The sequence below is a fragment of the Ahaetulla prasina genome, chromosome 3 (genome assembly GCF_028640845.1).
Source record: "Ahaetulla prasina isolate Xishuangbanna chromosome 3, ASM2864084v1, whole genome shotgun sequence".
Classification (NCBI taxonomy): Eukaryota; Metazoa; Chordata; class Lepidosauria; order Squamata; family Colubridae; genus Ahaetulla; species Ahaetulla prasina.
In genome coordinates, this window is record NC_080541.1 from 226,537,951 (window position 1) to 226,554,480 (window position 16,530).

Here is a 16,530-nt window from a genome sequence, read left to right on the forward strand (position 1 = left end):
AACACAGAAGGCTCAAACTTTAAGACTTCCTTTGGCTTCACCACCTGTCTGAAGAGCAGTCCCTGCGTGGACTATACCCAGGGGTGAAAATCCAGCAGGTTCTGACAGGTTCTGGAGAACCGGTAATGGAAATTTTTAGTAGTCTCGGAGAACCGGCAAATGGGAATGGGGATTTTGCAGTATCCTTCCTCCAGGAGTGGGGTGAGAATGGAGATTATGCAGTATCCTTCCCCTGGAGTGGGGTGGGATTTTGCGGTATCCTTCCCCAGGAGTGAGGTGGGAATGGGGATTGTGCAGTATCCTTCCCCTGGAGTGGGGAGGGAATGGAGATTTTGCAGTATCCTTTCCCTGGAGTGAGGTGGGAATGGAGATTGTGCAGTATCCTTCCCCAGGAGTGAGGTGGGAATGGAGATTGTGCAGTATCCTTCCCCCAGGAGTGGGGTGGGAATGGGGATTTTGCAGTATCCTTCCCCTGGAGTGGGGTGGGATTTTGCGGTATCCTTCCCCAGGAGTGAGGTGGGAATGGAGATTGTGCAGTATCCTTCCCCTGGAGTGGGGAGGGAATGGAGATTGTGCAGTATCCTTCCCCTGGAGTGGGGAGGGAATGGAGATTTTATAGTATCCTTCCCCTGGAGTGGGGAGGGAATGGAGATTTTGCAGTATCCTTCCCCTGTATTGGGGTGGGAATGGAGATTGTGCAGTATCCTTCCCTTGCCACGCCCACCAAGCCACGCCCATTTCACCACTGACAATACCCAAAGCCACAGGTTCCGTTTTACACCTGCCCCGGCCCCCAAAAACCACATTTTCAAGACCCAAAGGCGCTTTTGCAAGAGGCAGTTGGACTTTCAGGAGGCAACTATGAGAACAGAATCAGATTAGAGCGGGAAGGGACCTTGGAGGTCTTCTAGTCCCGCCCGCTTGCTCAAGCAGGAGAACTTATACCAGTGATGGCAAAAATTTTCGGCGCCGAGTGCCCAAACTGGAATATGTGTGGATGTGCAGTCCATGTGCGCACGTCAGAGCACCGGAAACCGAAGACCAGCTGGCCAGCGTGCACGTGCCTGTTTTTTGGCCGTTTTTGGCCATTTTCCGGCCATTTTCTGGCCGGTTTCTTGACTGTTTCTGGGCCATTTTTTGGTCCAAAAAACAGCCTGAAAAACAGTATGAAAAAGACCCAAAAAACAGCCTGATTTTTGGCTGTTTTCAGGCCGTTTTCCGAAACTCCTGCACCCAGAAACCAGGAGAACAGCTGGCATTGGCGACTGGCTGAGGAACTCTGGGAGTTGAAGTCCACAAGTCTTAAAGTTGCCAAGGTTGGAGACCCCTGGTTTACACTACTAACTATATATCCAGTTTTCCCAAGCACCTTTGGGAAAACCATGACCTGGATGACTGAGAATCTCCACAGACACAATAAAAAGATTTTATCTGAACCCCCTTCAAATGGGGGTGGGGAAGCGGGAGCATGGACGGACTTCCGGGAAAAAATGCTACTAACTAGAGTATACAAAACCTTTGCTAGACCCATCCTTGAACACAGCTCATCCGTCTGGAACCCGCACTGCATATCGGACATAAATACAATCGAGAGAGTCCAGAGATATTTCACGAGAAGAGTCCTCCACTCCTCTGCTCGCAATAAAATACCTTATGCCACCAAATTTTGGCCTTAGACAACTTAGAACTATTATTTATTTATTTATTTTATTATTCACACTTTTATACCGCCCTATCTCCCTAGGGACTCAGGGCGGTTTACAGCCATATAAAAAAACATAAATATATACAGGGTGAAACATTAATTTAAAAAACTTATTACATAGGCCGAATATTTAAAATAGAGATATAAATAATAAAACCCATTTAAAACCAAATTTAAAATTTAAACATTTAAAAATTTAAAATTCTAGTCCAGTCCTGCGCAGATAAATAGATGTGTCTTAAGCTCGCGGCGGAAGGTTCGAAGGTCAGGAAGTTGGCGAAGACCTGGGGGAAGCTCGTTCCAGAGGGTGGGGGCCCACACAGAAAAGGCCCTTCCCCTGGGTGTCGCCAGACTATGCCGACTTCAGTCTGACCTAAGCGTAGTACATAAAATCATCTACCACAATGTCCTACCTGTCAAGGACTACTTCAGCTTCAACCACAATACACAAGCAAATAATAGATACAAACTCAAGGTCAACCTCTCCAAACTCGATTGCAGAAAATACGACTTCAGCAACAGAATGGTCAATGCCTGGAATGCACTACCTGACTCTGTAGTTTCTTCCCCAAACCCCCAAAAACTTTAACCTTACGACTGTCTACTGTTGACCTCACCCCATTCCTAAGAGGACTGTAAGGGCGCACATAAGGGCACCAGCGTGCCTACCGTCCCTGTCCTAATATTCCTTTTTTACTTACTCTTTTCATGTATCCAAATTATGTTTATACTTTTACTTCTTATCTTATATCAGATCGACAAAATAAATATATAAAAATATAAAAATACAAAAAACCATTTGTGCTTCTGTTTGACATGAGAACAAGAGAGGCTCATCCGCTACACCCTGTGCCCGGATTCTTAATTCTTAGCAGATAAGAGCTGCTCAGGGCAGAAAGGAACATCCTGTAGAATGCACAGCTCCAACTTCTCAATGAAAGAATAAGACGGATTAATTTCACGACTGTGGTTTCGAACGAGAGAGCGGAACGCAAACGCCAAGAGCTGAGATTTACCCACTGAAGTATTTAACAGATTTAACTGATGATAACAGAGTTGGAAGGGGTCTTGTAGTCCATCCCCCCCTCCCTGCCCAAGCAGGAGACCCGACACCATTTCAGACAAGTGGATATCCAGTCTCTTCTTAAAAACTTCCAGTGATGAAGCACCCACAACGTCTGGTGGCAAGCTGTTCCACTGGTTAACTGCCCTCACTGTCAAAAAAATTACTCCTTAATTCCAGGTTGCTTCTCTCCTTGATTAGTTTGCACCCGTTGCTTCTTGTCCTGCCTTCAGGGGCTTTGGAGAATAGCTTGACACCCTCCTCTCTTTTGCAGCCCCTCAAATATTGGAAGACTGCTGTCCTGTCTCCCTTGGTCCTACTCTTCACTAGACTAGCCAGGCCCAGTTCCTGCAACCGTTCATCGTATGTTTTAGCCTCCAGTCCCCTCATCATCCTGGTTGCTCTTCTCTGCACTCTTTCTAGAGCAGGGGCCATCAAACTTTTGGTCCTCTGTGGCTCAGGCTGCTAAGACAGTCTGTTATTAACACAGCTGCTTGCAATTACTGCAGGTTCTAGTCCCACCAGGCCCAAGGTTGACTCAGCCTTCCATCCTTTATAAGGTAGGTAAAATGAAGACCCAGATTGTTGGGGGCAATAAGTTGACTTTGTATATAAATATACAAATAGGATGAAGACTATTGCTAACATAGTGTAAGCCGCCCTGAGTCTTCGGAGAAGGGCGGGATATAAATGTAAATTAAATTTAAAAAAAAAACTTTTGGCCCTCAGGGACCACTAAATTCATAATTTTAAATCCCACAGACCACTAATACAATTTTTTTTTAAAAAAAAAATAGTATTTCATGCAATATAAAAAATGCAAATAAGAGGGAGAGGGAGAGAGGAGTAGAGAGAGCGAAGGAAGAAAGTAGGTAGGAAAGAGAGGTAGAAGAGGGGGAAAGGAGAGGAAGAAGAAAGGGGAGAGAGGGTTAGAAAGGGTGGAAGAAGAGAGGAGTGGGGAAGGAGGAGGAGAGGATGTAGAAAAGCGAAGGAGAGGAAGGATGGAGAAAGTAGAAGAAGGTAGAGAAGGGAAGAGGAAAGGTGGTGTTAAGGAAGGAAGTGGTAGCTGAGCAGGCCCGAATAAGTAACAAATGAAAGTTAATGATTGACGTGGAATAAGAGACTGTATATTGAATATGTTGATGGAAAATGGAAATAAAACTTTTTATATAAAATATAAAATACAAAAAACCATTTGTGCTTCTGTTTGACATGAGAACAAGAGAGGCTCATCCGCTACACCCTGTGCCTGGATTCTTAATTCTTAGCAGATAAGAGCTGCTCAGGGCAGAAAGGAACATCCTGTAGAATGCACAGCTCCAACTTCTCAATGAAAGAATAAGACGGATTAATTTCACGACTGTGGTTTCGAACGAGAGAGCGGAACGCAAACGCCAAGAGCTGAGATTTACCCACTGAAGTATTTAACAGATTTAACTGATGATAACAGAGTTGGAAGGGGTCTTGTAGTCCATCCCCCCCTCCCTGCCCAAGCAGGAGACCCGACACCATTTCAGACAAGTGGATATCCAGTCTCTTCTTAAAAACTTCCAGTGATGAAGCACCCACAACGTCTGGTGGCAAGCTGTTCCACTGGTTAACTGCCCTCACTGTCAAAAAAATTACTCCTTAATTCCAGGTTGCTTCTCTCCTTGATTAGTTTGCACCCGTTGCTTCTTGTCCTGCCTTCAGGGGCTTTGGAGAATAGCTTGACACCCTCCTCTCTTTTGCAGCCCCTCAAATATTGGAAGACTGCTGTCCTGTCTCCCTTGGTCCTACTCTTCACTAGACTAGCCAGGCCCAGTTCCTGCAACCGTTCATCGTATGTTTTAGCCTCCAGTCCCCTCATCATCCTGGTTGCTCTTCTCTGCACTCTTTCTAGAGCAGGGGCCATCAAACTTTTGGTCCTCTGTGGCTCAGGCTGCTAAGACAGTCTGTTATTAACACAGCTGCTTGCAATTACTGCAGGTTCTAGTCCCACCAGGCCCAAGGTTGACTCAGCCTTCCATCCTTTATAAGGTAGGTAAAATGAAGACCCAGATTGTTGGGGGCAATAAGTTGACTTTGTATATAAATATACAAATAGGATGAAGACTATTGCTAACATAGTGTAAGCCGCCCTGAGTCTTCGGAGAAGGGCGGGATATAAATGTAAATTAAATTTTAAAAAAAACTTTTGGCCCTCAGGGACCACTAAATTCATAATTTTAAATCCCACGGACCACTAATACATGTTTTTTTTTAAAAAGATAAATAATATTTCATGCAATATAAAAAATGCAAATAAGAGGGAGAGGGAGAGAGGAGTAGAGAGAGCGAAGGAAGAAAGTAGGTAGGAAAGAGAGGTAGAAGAGGGGGAAAGGAGAGGAAGAAGAAAGGGGAAAGAGAGAGGGTTAGAAAGGGTGGAAGAAGAGAGGAGTGGGGAAGGAGGAGGAGAGGATGTAGAAAAGCGAAGGAGAGGAAGGATGGAGAAAGTAGAAGAAGGTAGAGAAGGGAAGAGGAAAGGTGGTGTTAAGGAAGGAAGTGGTAGCTGAGCAGGCCCGAATAAGTAACAAATGAAAGTTAATGATTGACGTGGAATAAGAGACTGTATATTGAATATGTTGATGGAAAATGGAAATAAAACTTTTTATATAAAAAAAATGCAAATAATTTTTCTGTGGACCACCAAAATTTTCTCACGGACAACCAATGGTTCACGGACCACCAGTTGGTGACCCCTGTTCTAGAGTCAAAACATCTTTTTTTTTATATAGATGGTACAGGTATCGGAACAGGTCACAGGATTGCTAAAGAAGGCACAACGAACACAAGGCAATAAGAGCAAAGAACGACCAAGAAAGGCCAACGTTCTACCGTACATCTGCCTTAGTACCAGAAAGTCCAGTTGCCTCTTGAAAAAGAACCTTCGGGACAACCATGACCTGGATTGACTGAGAATCTCCATAAACTCGTTCTCAAAGACCTAGCCAGGCAACCCTGGTTTGTTTAGGGAACCGGGTATCTGAAAAGTGACTCTAAGCCTAAGGCAAAAAACCCAGAACAAAGATGGCTTAACTCAGGAAGCTTATAAACCGTCCCTCTCGGTTTCTTAAGCCAGCTGCGCGGTGGTGAAATTTAAGGTTTTTTTTACTACCGGTTCCGTGGGCCTGGCTTGGTGGGCGTGGCAGGGGAAGGATACTGCAAAATCTCCATTCCCGGGGGAAGGATACTGCAAAATCTCCATTCCTTCCCCATTCCTGGGGGAAGGATATTACAAAATCCCCATTCCCTCCCCACTCCTGGGGGAAGGATATTGCAAAATCCCCATTCCCTCCCCACTCCTGGGGGAAGGATACTGCAAAATCCCCATTCCCGGGGGAAGGATACTGCAAAATCTCCATTCCTTCCCCATTCCTGGGGGAAGGATATTACAAAATCCCCATTCCCTCCCCACTCCTGGGGGAAGGATATTGCAAAATCCCCATTCCCTCCCCACTCCTGGGGGAAGGATACTGCAAAATCCCCATTCCCGGGGGAAGGATACTGCAAAATCTCCATTCCTTCCCCATTCCTGGGGGAAGGATATTACAAAATCCCCATTCCCTCCCCACTCCTGGGGGAAGGATATTGCAAAATCCCCATTCCCTCCCCATTCCTGGGGGAAGGATACTGTAAAATCCCCATTCCCTCCCCACTCCTGGGGGAAGGATACTGCAAAATCCCCATTCCCTCCCCATTCCTGGGTGAAGGATATTGCAAAAATCTCCATTCCCACCCCACTCTGGGGGCCAGCCAGAGGTGGTATTTGCCAGTTCTCCGAACTACTCAAAATTTCCGCTACCGGTTCTCCCGAACCGGTTAGAACCTGTTGGATTTCACCCCTGCATGATCTGAGTTGTATCACAACAACACTTCGCAACAGGGGGGTTTGTAGTTTTTAGAACAGGGGGTCTCCAACCTTGGCAACTTTTAAGACTTGTGGACTTCAATTCCCAGAATTCCTCAGCCAGCCCCAGCAACAGGAAGTCTAATTCAGGGGTCTCCAACCTTGGCAACTTTTAAGACTTCAATTCCCAGAATTCCAGGTTTCTGGCACTCGGTGCCGAAAAAGTTCACCAACACTTTTTTAGAACCTGGAGGCCCGGGAAAGCTGCTAGACAACTGGCCGGATACAAGAAAGAGGCTCAAAAGATAATCGATAGGCAGTCCTTGACTTATGACCCCAAAACTGAGCCCAGAATTTCCCACGGCAGAGCGCATTTCCTCCGTTGCTTGTCGGAAAGTCGCAAAAGGGGATCCCATGACCCTTCCCCGGGACACTGCGACCGTCATAAATGTGAGGCAGCTGCCAAGCATCTCTTAATTTTGATCCCGTGACCGTGGGGGTGGGGGATGCTTGTAAGGGTCCCGAGTGTGAAAAAACAATTCCCCCCCCTTTTTTTTTTACAATGTCGTTTTTACTTGGACATAAATTTTGGCCGCCGTTGTGGTCGTTAAGTCGAGGACTAGCGCTGAATGTGAGCCGGGGGTCTCCTGGGGAAACTCCAGCATCACATTCAGGAGGAAGATACACCTCCCATCTCCAGGATACGATGATGTGTTCCTACTACGGTACATCCTTACTACCCCTGCTCTCCTGTGCATTTTATGCCAGATGATAAAACCGTAACAGCTGACCCACAACGACAATAAGTATGTCAATAGTCCCTCCTGCCCACCCCCCACAACCCCAAATTCTCCCGGGGGGGGGAGGGGGCTGCGCCAAGGGAGGCATTCGTTCTCAACAACAATGGACAGAATACAAAGGGGGCACCCGACCGTTGTTGATTTTCGCTTTTTATTTTGCGTCTCTTGCAAGTCACCAGGCCTTCAGAAATAACACAACCAGCCTTTTTGTCTTCTCCCTACTACGGGGGTCGGTCGCGCTCGGCCCCCCCCCAACCTTACAAAGCCATGCTCAACAACATCTTCCCAAACCCACAAGGAAAACGTGCGTGGCTTTTTTAAAAACACACACACACCCCTAATTCTTACAGTGCTAATACGGTTTTTTATGTGTGAGTCACGGTTCATACGCCCACCTACCCTTTTCATCCAGCACAGCAGGAAAGCCACAGTAAAAATCTTCCCTAGGCTGTTCGTTCTTTCTTTCTTTCTTTCTTTCTTTCTTTCTTTCTTTCTTTCTTTCTTTCTTTCTTTCATTTTCTTTCTCTCTCTCTCTTTCTTTCCTTCCCTACCTCCTTCCTTCCTACCTTTTCTTTCTTTCCTTTCTTTTTCTCTCTTTCCTTTCTTTTCTCTTTCTTTCTTTTTCTCCCTCCCTCCCACACTCTCTCTCTCTCTCTTTCCTTCCGTTTCTTTCTTTCTTTCTTTTCTTCCTTCCTTTCTCTTTTTTCTTTCTTTCCTCCCTTCCTTCTTTCGCTCTTCTTTCTCTCTCTTTTTCTTTTCTTTCTCTCTCCCTGACACACTCTTTCTTTCTCTTTCTTTCCTTCCATTTCTTTCTTTCTTCCTTTCTCTCTCTTTCTTTCCTTCTTTCCTTCTTTCCTCCCCTCCTTCTTTCCTTTTTCTTTCTCTCTTCTTTCTCTCTTTTTCTTTTTCTTTCTCTCTCCCTCCACACTTTCTTTCTCTCTTCTTTCCTTCTTTCCTTCTTTCCTCCCTTCCTTTTTTCCTTTTTCTTTCTGTCTTCTTCTCTCTTTTTCTCTTTCTTTCTCTCTCCCTCCCACACTTTCTTTCTCTCTTTCTTTCCTTCCATTTCTTTCTTTCCTTCCTTTCTCTCTCTCCCTTTTTCTTTCCTTCTTTCCTTCCTTCTTTCCTTTTCTTTCTCTCTCTTTCTCTCTTTTTTCTTTCTTTCTCCCTCCCTCCCACACTTACTTTCTTTCTCTCTTTCCTTCCTTCCTTCCTTCCTTCCTTCCTTCCTTCCTTCCTTCCTCTTTCTTTCTCTCTCTCTTTTTTTCTTTCATTTCATAATAGAGGTAGTCCTCCACTTAGGACCACAACTGAGCCCATAATTGAGGTTGCTAATGGAGAAACGTGTTACTTGAGTTTTGCCCCGTTTTACGACCCCTCCTTTGCTGCATTTATCAAGTGAATCAAAGCCGTCGTTCAATTATTGTCACGGTTGTTAAGTGAGTTTGCTTCTTCATTGACTTTGCTGGTCAGAAGGTCGCAAAGGGGGATCACATGACTCCCCTGCCGGGACACCGTAACCGTCATAAATGTGAGTCAGTCTGTGAGTCAAACAGCCAAACGTAAATCACGTGACCATGGGGATGCTGCGAACGGTCGTAAGTGTGAAACACAGTCATCGCTCACTTTTTTTCAGCGTAACTTTGAACGGTCATTAAGTGAACGTTTGTAAAGGCGAGGAATACCCGTACAGGAAGTCCTCGACGGACAACTGTTCATTTAGTGACCGTTCAAAGTTACGACGGCAGTGAAAAAAGTGACTTAGGACCGTTTTTCCGCACTTACGACCGTTTCAGCGTTCCCCACGGTCGTGCGATTTATATTCGGATCCTTGACAACTGACTCATATTTATGACGGTCGCAAGTGTCCCCCCCCGGGGTCACGTGATCCCTCTTTGCGACCTTCTTGACCGGCAGTCAACGGGGAAGCCAGATTCACTTAACCACCGTGTTACGCATTTAACGACGGCGGTGATTCGCTTAACGACCGTGGCAAGAAAAGTTGTAAAACAGGGCAAAACTCGCTGGATGACTTTCGCACTTCGCAATATAAATTCTGGGCTCCGTTGTGGTCGTACGTCAAGGACCAGCTGTAAATCTTTGTTTGCTTTATAATCAAGCTAATAAAATCTATTCCTTGAGAAAGAGGCTCTCAGGTTCCTATGTTGTCCTTTCTCCAAACAAGGTTTATACCAAGCCGGGGGGGGGGGGTTGGGTTTGTCTAACATTGGCAACTTTACGACCTGTGGACTTCGACTCCCAGAATTCCCCAGCCAATTAAAATGTCAATTAACAGGATAACAAAACTGAAAGGGACCTTAGAGGTCCTCTAGTCCAACCCACCCCCTCCCCCTCAAGAAGGAGACACTTACACCAGGGGTGTCCACCCTTGGCTACTTCAAGGCTTGTGGCCAAGATTTTAAAGACCCCCCCGTAATAACTCCCAGAATTCACAACATGGGTGGACTTCATTCCCCAGAATTCTTGGCTGATTGGGGGAATTCTGGGAGTGGAAGTCCACAAGTCTTTAAAGTGGCCAAAGTTGGACATCCCTTCTTTATATCTTCTCCCCCCTCCTTCTCACACAACCGGACAGCCCCTCCCTGCATGCCACTCCCCCAGACCCAATACATTTCATTCAGAAAAATCCAGACACCGCCCCTCCTTTTATTTTGCACACCCAAAACACCTCTTGCACCGTGAAGCCCATCTTGACGACAATTTTGTAAGCCACCTCGAAAAGTGTGGGGGGTAGAGGGTTTGAAGCTGCAAAGCACTCGGCCTTCATCCCAGCCAAGGGCAGTTGCACCCTCTCGTCCCCCTGAGAAGATCCCCAATCCCCAATTATTTTTTCTTCCTGCACCCCCAGCCGAAGGAAGGTTGCACGGAGCGCAGCAAAACTTTCCAAGCCAGGAACTAAACCGTAGCCTTTTATATAGAGATAGAACTCCTATTTCAACATATTTTTTATTTGTTTGGTCTTCCGGTTGGTTATTTTTAAGGCAGAGAGCAAGAGAAGAAGCCCCAGAGTCAAACACCAGGACGCAGTAAATCAATCCGTCAAATCAATCAATCAATCACAAAGGGTTGAGGAAAGAAAGAAAGAAAGAAAGAAAGAAAGAAAGAAAGAAAGAAAGAAAGAAAGAAAGAAAGAAAGAAAGAAAGAAAGAAAGAAACTAAGTAGGTAGGTAGGTTTTTGGATTGATTTTTTTTTCTTAAGGCAGAAAGGAAGAGAAAAGGGCAGGCGCCCCAAACACGGGGCCACAGTAAGTCAATCAGTCAATTAATTAATCAATCAATCATAACAGTCTTCAGGTTGAATGAATGAATAAATAAATAAATAATGGTCTTTGTGTTGATTTTTTTTCTTAAGGCGGAGAGGAAGTAGAAAGGGCAGGGGCCCCAGAATCAAACACCGGGCCACACAATGAGTCAATCAATCAATCAATCAATCAATCAATCAATCACAAAGGTCTTTGGGAGGGGTTGAATAAATGAATAAGTAATATAGATCTTCCGGATTGATTTTTTTCCCCCTAAGGCAGAGAGAAAGAGAAAAGAAGGCAGGAGCCGCCAGAGTCCCAGCACCAGACCACATTCAATCAATCAATCAATCAATCATTCAGTCAGTCAGTCAATGATAACAGTCTTCGGGTTGAATGAATGAATGAATGAATGAATAAATAAATAATAAATAAATAAATAGGTCTTTGGGTGGATTATTTTTAAGGTGGAAAGGAAGAGAAAGAGGTCAGCGGCCCCCGAAGTCAAACACCAGGCCGCAGCAAACAAACAAACAAGCAAATAAATAAAATAAATAAATAGAATAAAATAAATAAATAAAATAAATAAACACAAGCATACACAAGCATACTTGCACGCACACATACGTATATACTGTAAATGTTGCTCTCGCCGGCCAAAAAGCAAAATAAACAACAACAAATCACACCCCAAATGTTGAAACTCCCGCAAAAACAGCCGCAAAACCCCGTCCGCTTTTTTTTGGGTTGTTCTTTTGTCTTACCTGCGCAGCTGGAAAACAGCAAAGGCGCCAGGAGAGAGATCCAGAGACCCCGGGAAGCCCCGCCGGGCGTTTCCATGATCCTTTTGCAGTTACTGCCCGGAGTGGAGGAAGACAACGACACCACCACGACAAAGAAGAAAAAGAAGGGGGGGAAAAATATGCATTTGAGAAGTGGAGGAGGAAGGGAAAACGGGGGGGGCGCTCTTGTCCTGTAGGTTAAAAACGGGGGGGGGGCAGGAAGGGGGGCGGGGGGGGCAGTCCCAGTTCCTTGCCTACCAGCATCCGAGGAAGGAGTGGAGGGGGAGAGGAGGAAGACCAGCCCCAGAGAGAGAGAGAGAGAGAGAGAGAGAGAGAGAGAGAGAGAGAGAGAGAGAGAGAGAGAGAGATAGAACCAAAGGAAGGAAAGAAGGAGAGATATGGGAGGAAAGATAGATAGATAAATAGGAAGGAAGGAAGGAAGGAAGGAATTAAGGAAGGAGAGATAAGTAGAGATGGAAGGAAAGATAGATAGATAGATAGATAGATAGATAGATAGATAGATAGATAGATAGATAGATAGATAGATAGATAGATAGATATAGACAGAAGGGAAGGAAGGAAAGAAGAAAGGAAGGAAGGAGAGAAGAGATGTAGAGATGGGAGGATAGATAGATAGATAGATAGATAGATAGATAGATAGATAGATAGATAGATAGATAGATAGATAGATAGATAAAAAGAAGGGAAGGAAGGAATTAAGGAAGGAGAGATAAGTAGAGATTGGAGGAAAGATAGATAAATAGGAAGGAAGGAAGGAGAGATAAGTAGAGATGGAAGGATAGATAGAACGATAGAACAATAGAAAGAAGGGAAGGAAGGAATTAAGGAAGGAGAGATAAGTAGAGATGGGAGGAAAGATAGATAGATAAATAAATAGGAAGGAAGGAAGGAAGGAAGGAGAGAAGTAGAGATGGAAGGATAGATAGAACGATAGATAGAATGATAGTTAGAACAATAGATAGATAGATAGATGACAGATAGATAGATAGATAGATAGATAGATAGATAGATAGATAGATAGATAGATAGATAGATAGATGGGAATATGTGGGGGAGGGGGTCTCTGGCGCTGTCTGACCTGGGTTTGTCTCCTTGCAGACGTTCGTGATGCGCGCCGATGTTGTTCCCTAGTTTGGGGTCACGAAACGTCTGCAAGGAATCAAGCCCGCTCGGAGACCCCCGAAGAGACCCCCACCCACCGCCACCCCTCCAACTCCAGTGACCGGGGTAGAATAGAAGTTGCGACCTCCCCCCCCTCCCTCCCCGGCGTTTCTCCTCCGGACACGTCCGAAGGTCGCCACGCCAGACTGCGGGGGGGGGGGCGGCGGAGGGAAAGCTTTCAATCCGGAGTAACTCATAAATCCGGGGTAACGTAAAGAAAGGGGAGGGGGGCGTGGGGGGGGGGAGAGGCAAAGGAGGGTGGGGTGTCTCTAAAAGTCAGAAGACCCCCCCAAAAAAAGAGATAGGCGGGCACGTCCGATCCTTTCAAACCCCCCCTTTCTCCCCCCCGCGAGACCCCAACCCACCCACCCATTCACCCACTTACCGTGGGGGTGGGGGGGGGAGGGGAAGGAAAGGCGACCCCCGTTTGTTGCTTCCCGCTGGGTGGTCCGGGGATGGATCCGAGCCGGCCACCCCGATCCCAGCCGGGAGAAATGGGTGGGTGGGTGGGTGGGTGGATGGGCGGGTGGGGGGGACTTCCCCCGGTCTCGGTACCGCTTAGCTAGCGACGGCTGGAGCCCCGGAAAGGTGGAGCAGGCAACCCGGGGAGTGGCGGGGGCGGCATCCGCGGGGGTCGCGGACCGGGTCTCACCCACCCACCCACTCACTCACTCAGTCTATCCCCGCAAGCAGCCAGCCGGGAAAAGAGAGAGAGAGAGAAAGAGAGAGAGAGGAGTGGGGAGGAGTTATTGGGGGGGGGGCGCTGGGCTTTCACCTCGGCCGCCCCTGCTCGCTCCTGCTTCGCTCCGCAGCTCGCCGTCTGCCGGTTGAGCAAGAGAAGAAACGCCGCCCCCCCCCCCGAAAAAAAACAACACCCTACACACTTCTGTTGCCTAGCATTGGCTGGGCTCCGTTTGGAGGGGAAGAGGAGTGGGAGGTGGGAATGGATGGATGGATGGGTGGGTGGGTGGGGGAGAGGCAGACGTCTCCTCCCCCTTCCCTCTCCTCCTTCCATCCCTCCATCCCCTCCCCTCCGTCTCTCTCTCTCTCTTCTTCTTCCTTCCTTCCATCCCCTCCTCCTCCTCCTCTCTGTTTCTCTCCTTCCATCCTTCCATCCCCTCTCTCCCCTCCTCCTCCTTCCATCCCTCCTTCCTCCGCTCCTCTCTCTCTGTGTTTCTTCTTCCTTCCTTCCTTCCATCCTTCCATCCCCTCTCTCCCTCCTTCCATCCCCCTTCCTCTCCTCCTCTCTCTCTCTCTTCTTCCTTCCTTCCATCCTTCCATCCCCCTCTCTCCCCTCCTTCCATCCTCCTTCCTCCGCCCCCACTCTCTCTTCTTCTTCCTTCCTTCCATCCATCCATCCATCCCCCCTCTCTCCCCTCCTATCCCTCCTTCCCCTCCGCTCCCTCTCTCTCCCTCTCTCTCTCTCTCTGTCTCTCCCATCCCTCCATCCCCTCCCCTCCCCCCACTCTGTCTCTCCCATTCCACCTTCCCATCCCCTCCCTCTATCTCTTTCTCCCTCCCTCCTTCCCTCCCTCCCTCTCCCTCTTTCCCACCCCCCTCCTCCTCCCTTCCCTCCATCTTTCGAGGAAAGGGCTTCCAGATGCGGCTCGGAGCGCCCCGGCCTCTCTTGCAAACGCTCCCAACTTCCCAGCTGCAAGAGAGAGCGGAGTTGATTTGGGGGGAGAAGTGGGGGGGGGGTCGTTGTTGCTGCAAGGCTCTGAGATTTTTTTTGGGGGGGGGGGTCCGGCTAAGGTCACCCCTGCTTTGGAGGCGGAGCGGTTGGGTTTGCCTTAAGGTGGGCTGCTGGGGGGAAAAGCCGGGGTTGGGTCGGCAGCGTTTTTCGCCGCTTGCCCGGTTGGGTTGGGGAGGAAAGGAGGGAGGGGGGGGGAAAGGCCCGGCTGCACCGCGCCCCACCCGCTGCCTGGAAGATCTGGCCGCCGAAGGGGGCTCCTCCCGGCCCCGCGGCGGTGCCAGCCCTTCCCCGGAAAGCGCCGGCCCGAGCCCGGCGGCGCAGAGCCCTACCTCCCCGCGATCCGCTCCGGAGTTTCCGCGAGAGGCCTCGGCAGCGTCCCGCCGGCTGGGCTGGCTCGGGAAGGAAGGAAGGAGGGGAAGAGAGGACGGGGGGCAGGAAATCAGCAGGAGGCGGAGGGGCGGTCAAGGCTCCGCGAAAGAGGAACCGGCGGCTGGCGGGCGGGCGGGCAGGCGGGCGGGCAAGGGCTCCGGAGAGCTGGAAAGGGCAGAGTAACAGTAACAGAGAGGGAGGGAAAGAAGGGAGGAAGGAAAGAAGGAAGGAGGGAAGAAAAAGCAGGCAAGCAGGAGGGAAAGGGGAAAGAAGGCAGGAAGGGGGCAGAAGGAAGGGAGGAAAGGAGGTGGATGGAAGGAAGGAGGGAAGAGACGCAGGAAGGAAGGAAAAGTAGATAAACAGAAGGGAGAGAGGGAAGAAGTCAGGCAGGAAAGAGGCAGGAGGAAGGGAGGGAGGGAGGTGGAAGGAAGGAAGGAAGGATAGACAAACAGGAGGAAGAGAGAAAGGAAGGAGGCAGGAGGGAGGGAGGGAGGGAGGGAGGGAGGGAGGAGGAGGAGGAGGTGGAAGGAAGGAAGGATGGATGGAAGGAAGGGAGGAGGAGGGTAGACAAACAGGAGGAAGAGAGAAAGGAAGGAGGCAGGAGGGAGGGAGGGAGGAGGTGGAAGGAAGGGAGGATGGATGGAAGGAAGGGAGAGAGGAGGGAGGGAGGATAGACAAACAGGAGGAAGAGAGAAAGGAAGGAGGCAGGAGGGAGGGAGGGAGGGAGGAGGAGGTGGAAGGAAGGAAGGATGGATGGAAGGAAGGGAGGGAGGGAGGAGGAGGAGGGTAGACAAACAGGAGGAAGAGAGAAAGGAAGGAGGCAGGAGGGAGGGAGGGAGGAGGTGGAAGGAAGGAAGGATAGACAAACAGGAGGAAGAGAGAGAAGGAAGGAGGCAGGAGGGAGGGAGGGAGGGAGGAGGTGGAAGGAAGGAAGGATGGATGGAAGGAAGGGAGGGAGGAGGAGGGAGGATAGACAAACAGGAGGAAGAGAGAAAGGAAGGAGGCAGGAGGGAGGGAGGGAGGGAGGGAGGGAGGTGGAAGGAAGGAAGGATGGATGGAAGGGAGGGAGAGAGGGAGGGAGGAGGGTAGACAAACAGGAGGAAGAGAGAAAGGAAGGAGGCAGGAGGGAGGGAGGGAGGAGGTGGAAGGAAGGAAGGATAGACAAACAGGAGGAAGAGAGAGAAGGAAGGAGGAGGAGGGAGGGAGGAGGGAGGGAGGAGGTGGAAGGAAGGAAGGATGGATGGAAGGAAGGGAGGAGGGAGGATAGACAAACAGGAGGAAGAGAGAAGGAAGGAGGCAGGAGGGAGGGAGGGAGGAAATGGAAGGATGGAAGAGAGGCAGGAGGGAGGGAGGGAGGAGGAGGGAGGAAGGAAGGATAGACAAACAGGAGGAAGAGAGAAAGGAAGGAGGCAGGAGGAGGGAGGGAGGGAGGGAGGTGGAAGGAAGGAAGGATGGATGGAAGGAAGGGAGGGAGGGAGGGAGGGTAGACAAACAGGAGGAAGAGAGAAAGGAAGGAGGCAGGAGGGAGGGAGGGAGGTGGAAGGAAGGGAGGAAGGGAGGCAGGAAGGAAGGAAGGAAGGAAAAGTAGATAAACAGGAGGAGAGAGAAAGGAAGGAGGCAGGAGGAAGGGAGGGAGGGAGGTGGAGGGAAAGAGGGAAGGATGGAAGAGAGGCAGGAAGGAAGGGAAGAAGGAAGGAAGGAAAAGTAGATACAGGAAGGAGAGAGAAAGGAAGGAGGCAGGAGGGAGGGAAATGGAAGGATGGAAGCAGGCAGGTTGGAAGAAAGGAAGGGAGGGAGGGAGGTGGAAA

The 16,530-nt window shown here is 48.9% G+C and overlaps 1 protein-coding gene across 1 annotated transcript in view; it reads right to left on the reverse strand.

Moving 5' to 3' along the window:
* SIRPA (signal regulatory protein alpha) overlaps positions 1 to 15,037 on the reverse strand; it is a 200,177-nt gene extending 185,140 nt beyond the window's left edge. Inside the window, exons 1-2 of the mRNA XM_058176805.1 lie at positions 14,683 to 15,037; positions 11,461 to 11,552 (exon numbers count right to left, since the gene is read on the reverse strand). Of these exons, the coding sequence (XP_058032788.1) occupies positions 11,461 to 11,536 (76 nt within the window). The 5' untranslated portion in view covers positions 11,537 to 11,552; positions 14,683 to 15,037. The remainder of the gene's footprint in view (positions 1 to 11,460; positions 11,553 to 14,682) is intronic.
* Positions 15,038 to 16,530: the final 1,493 nt, after the last annotated feature.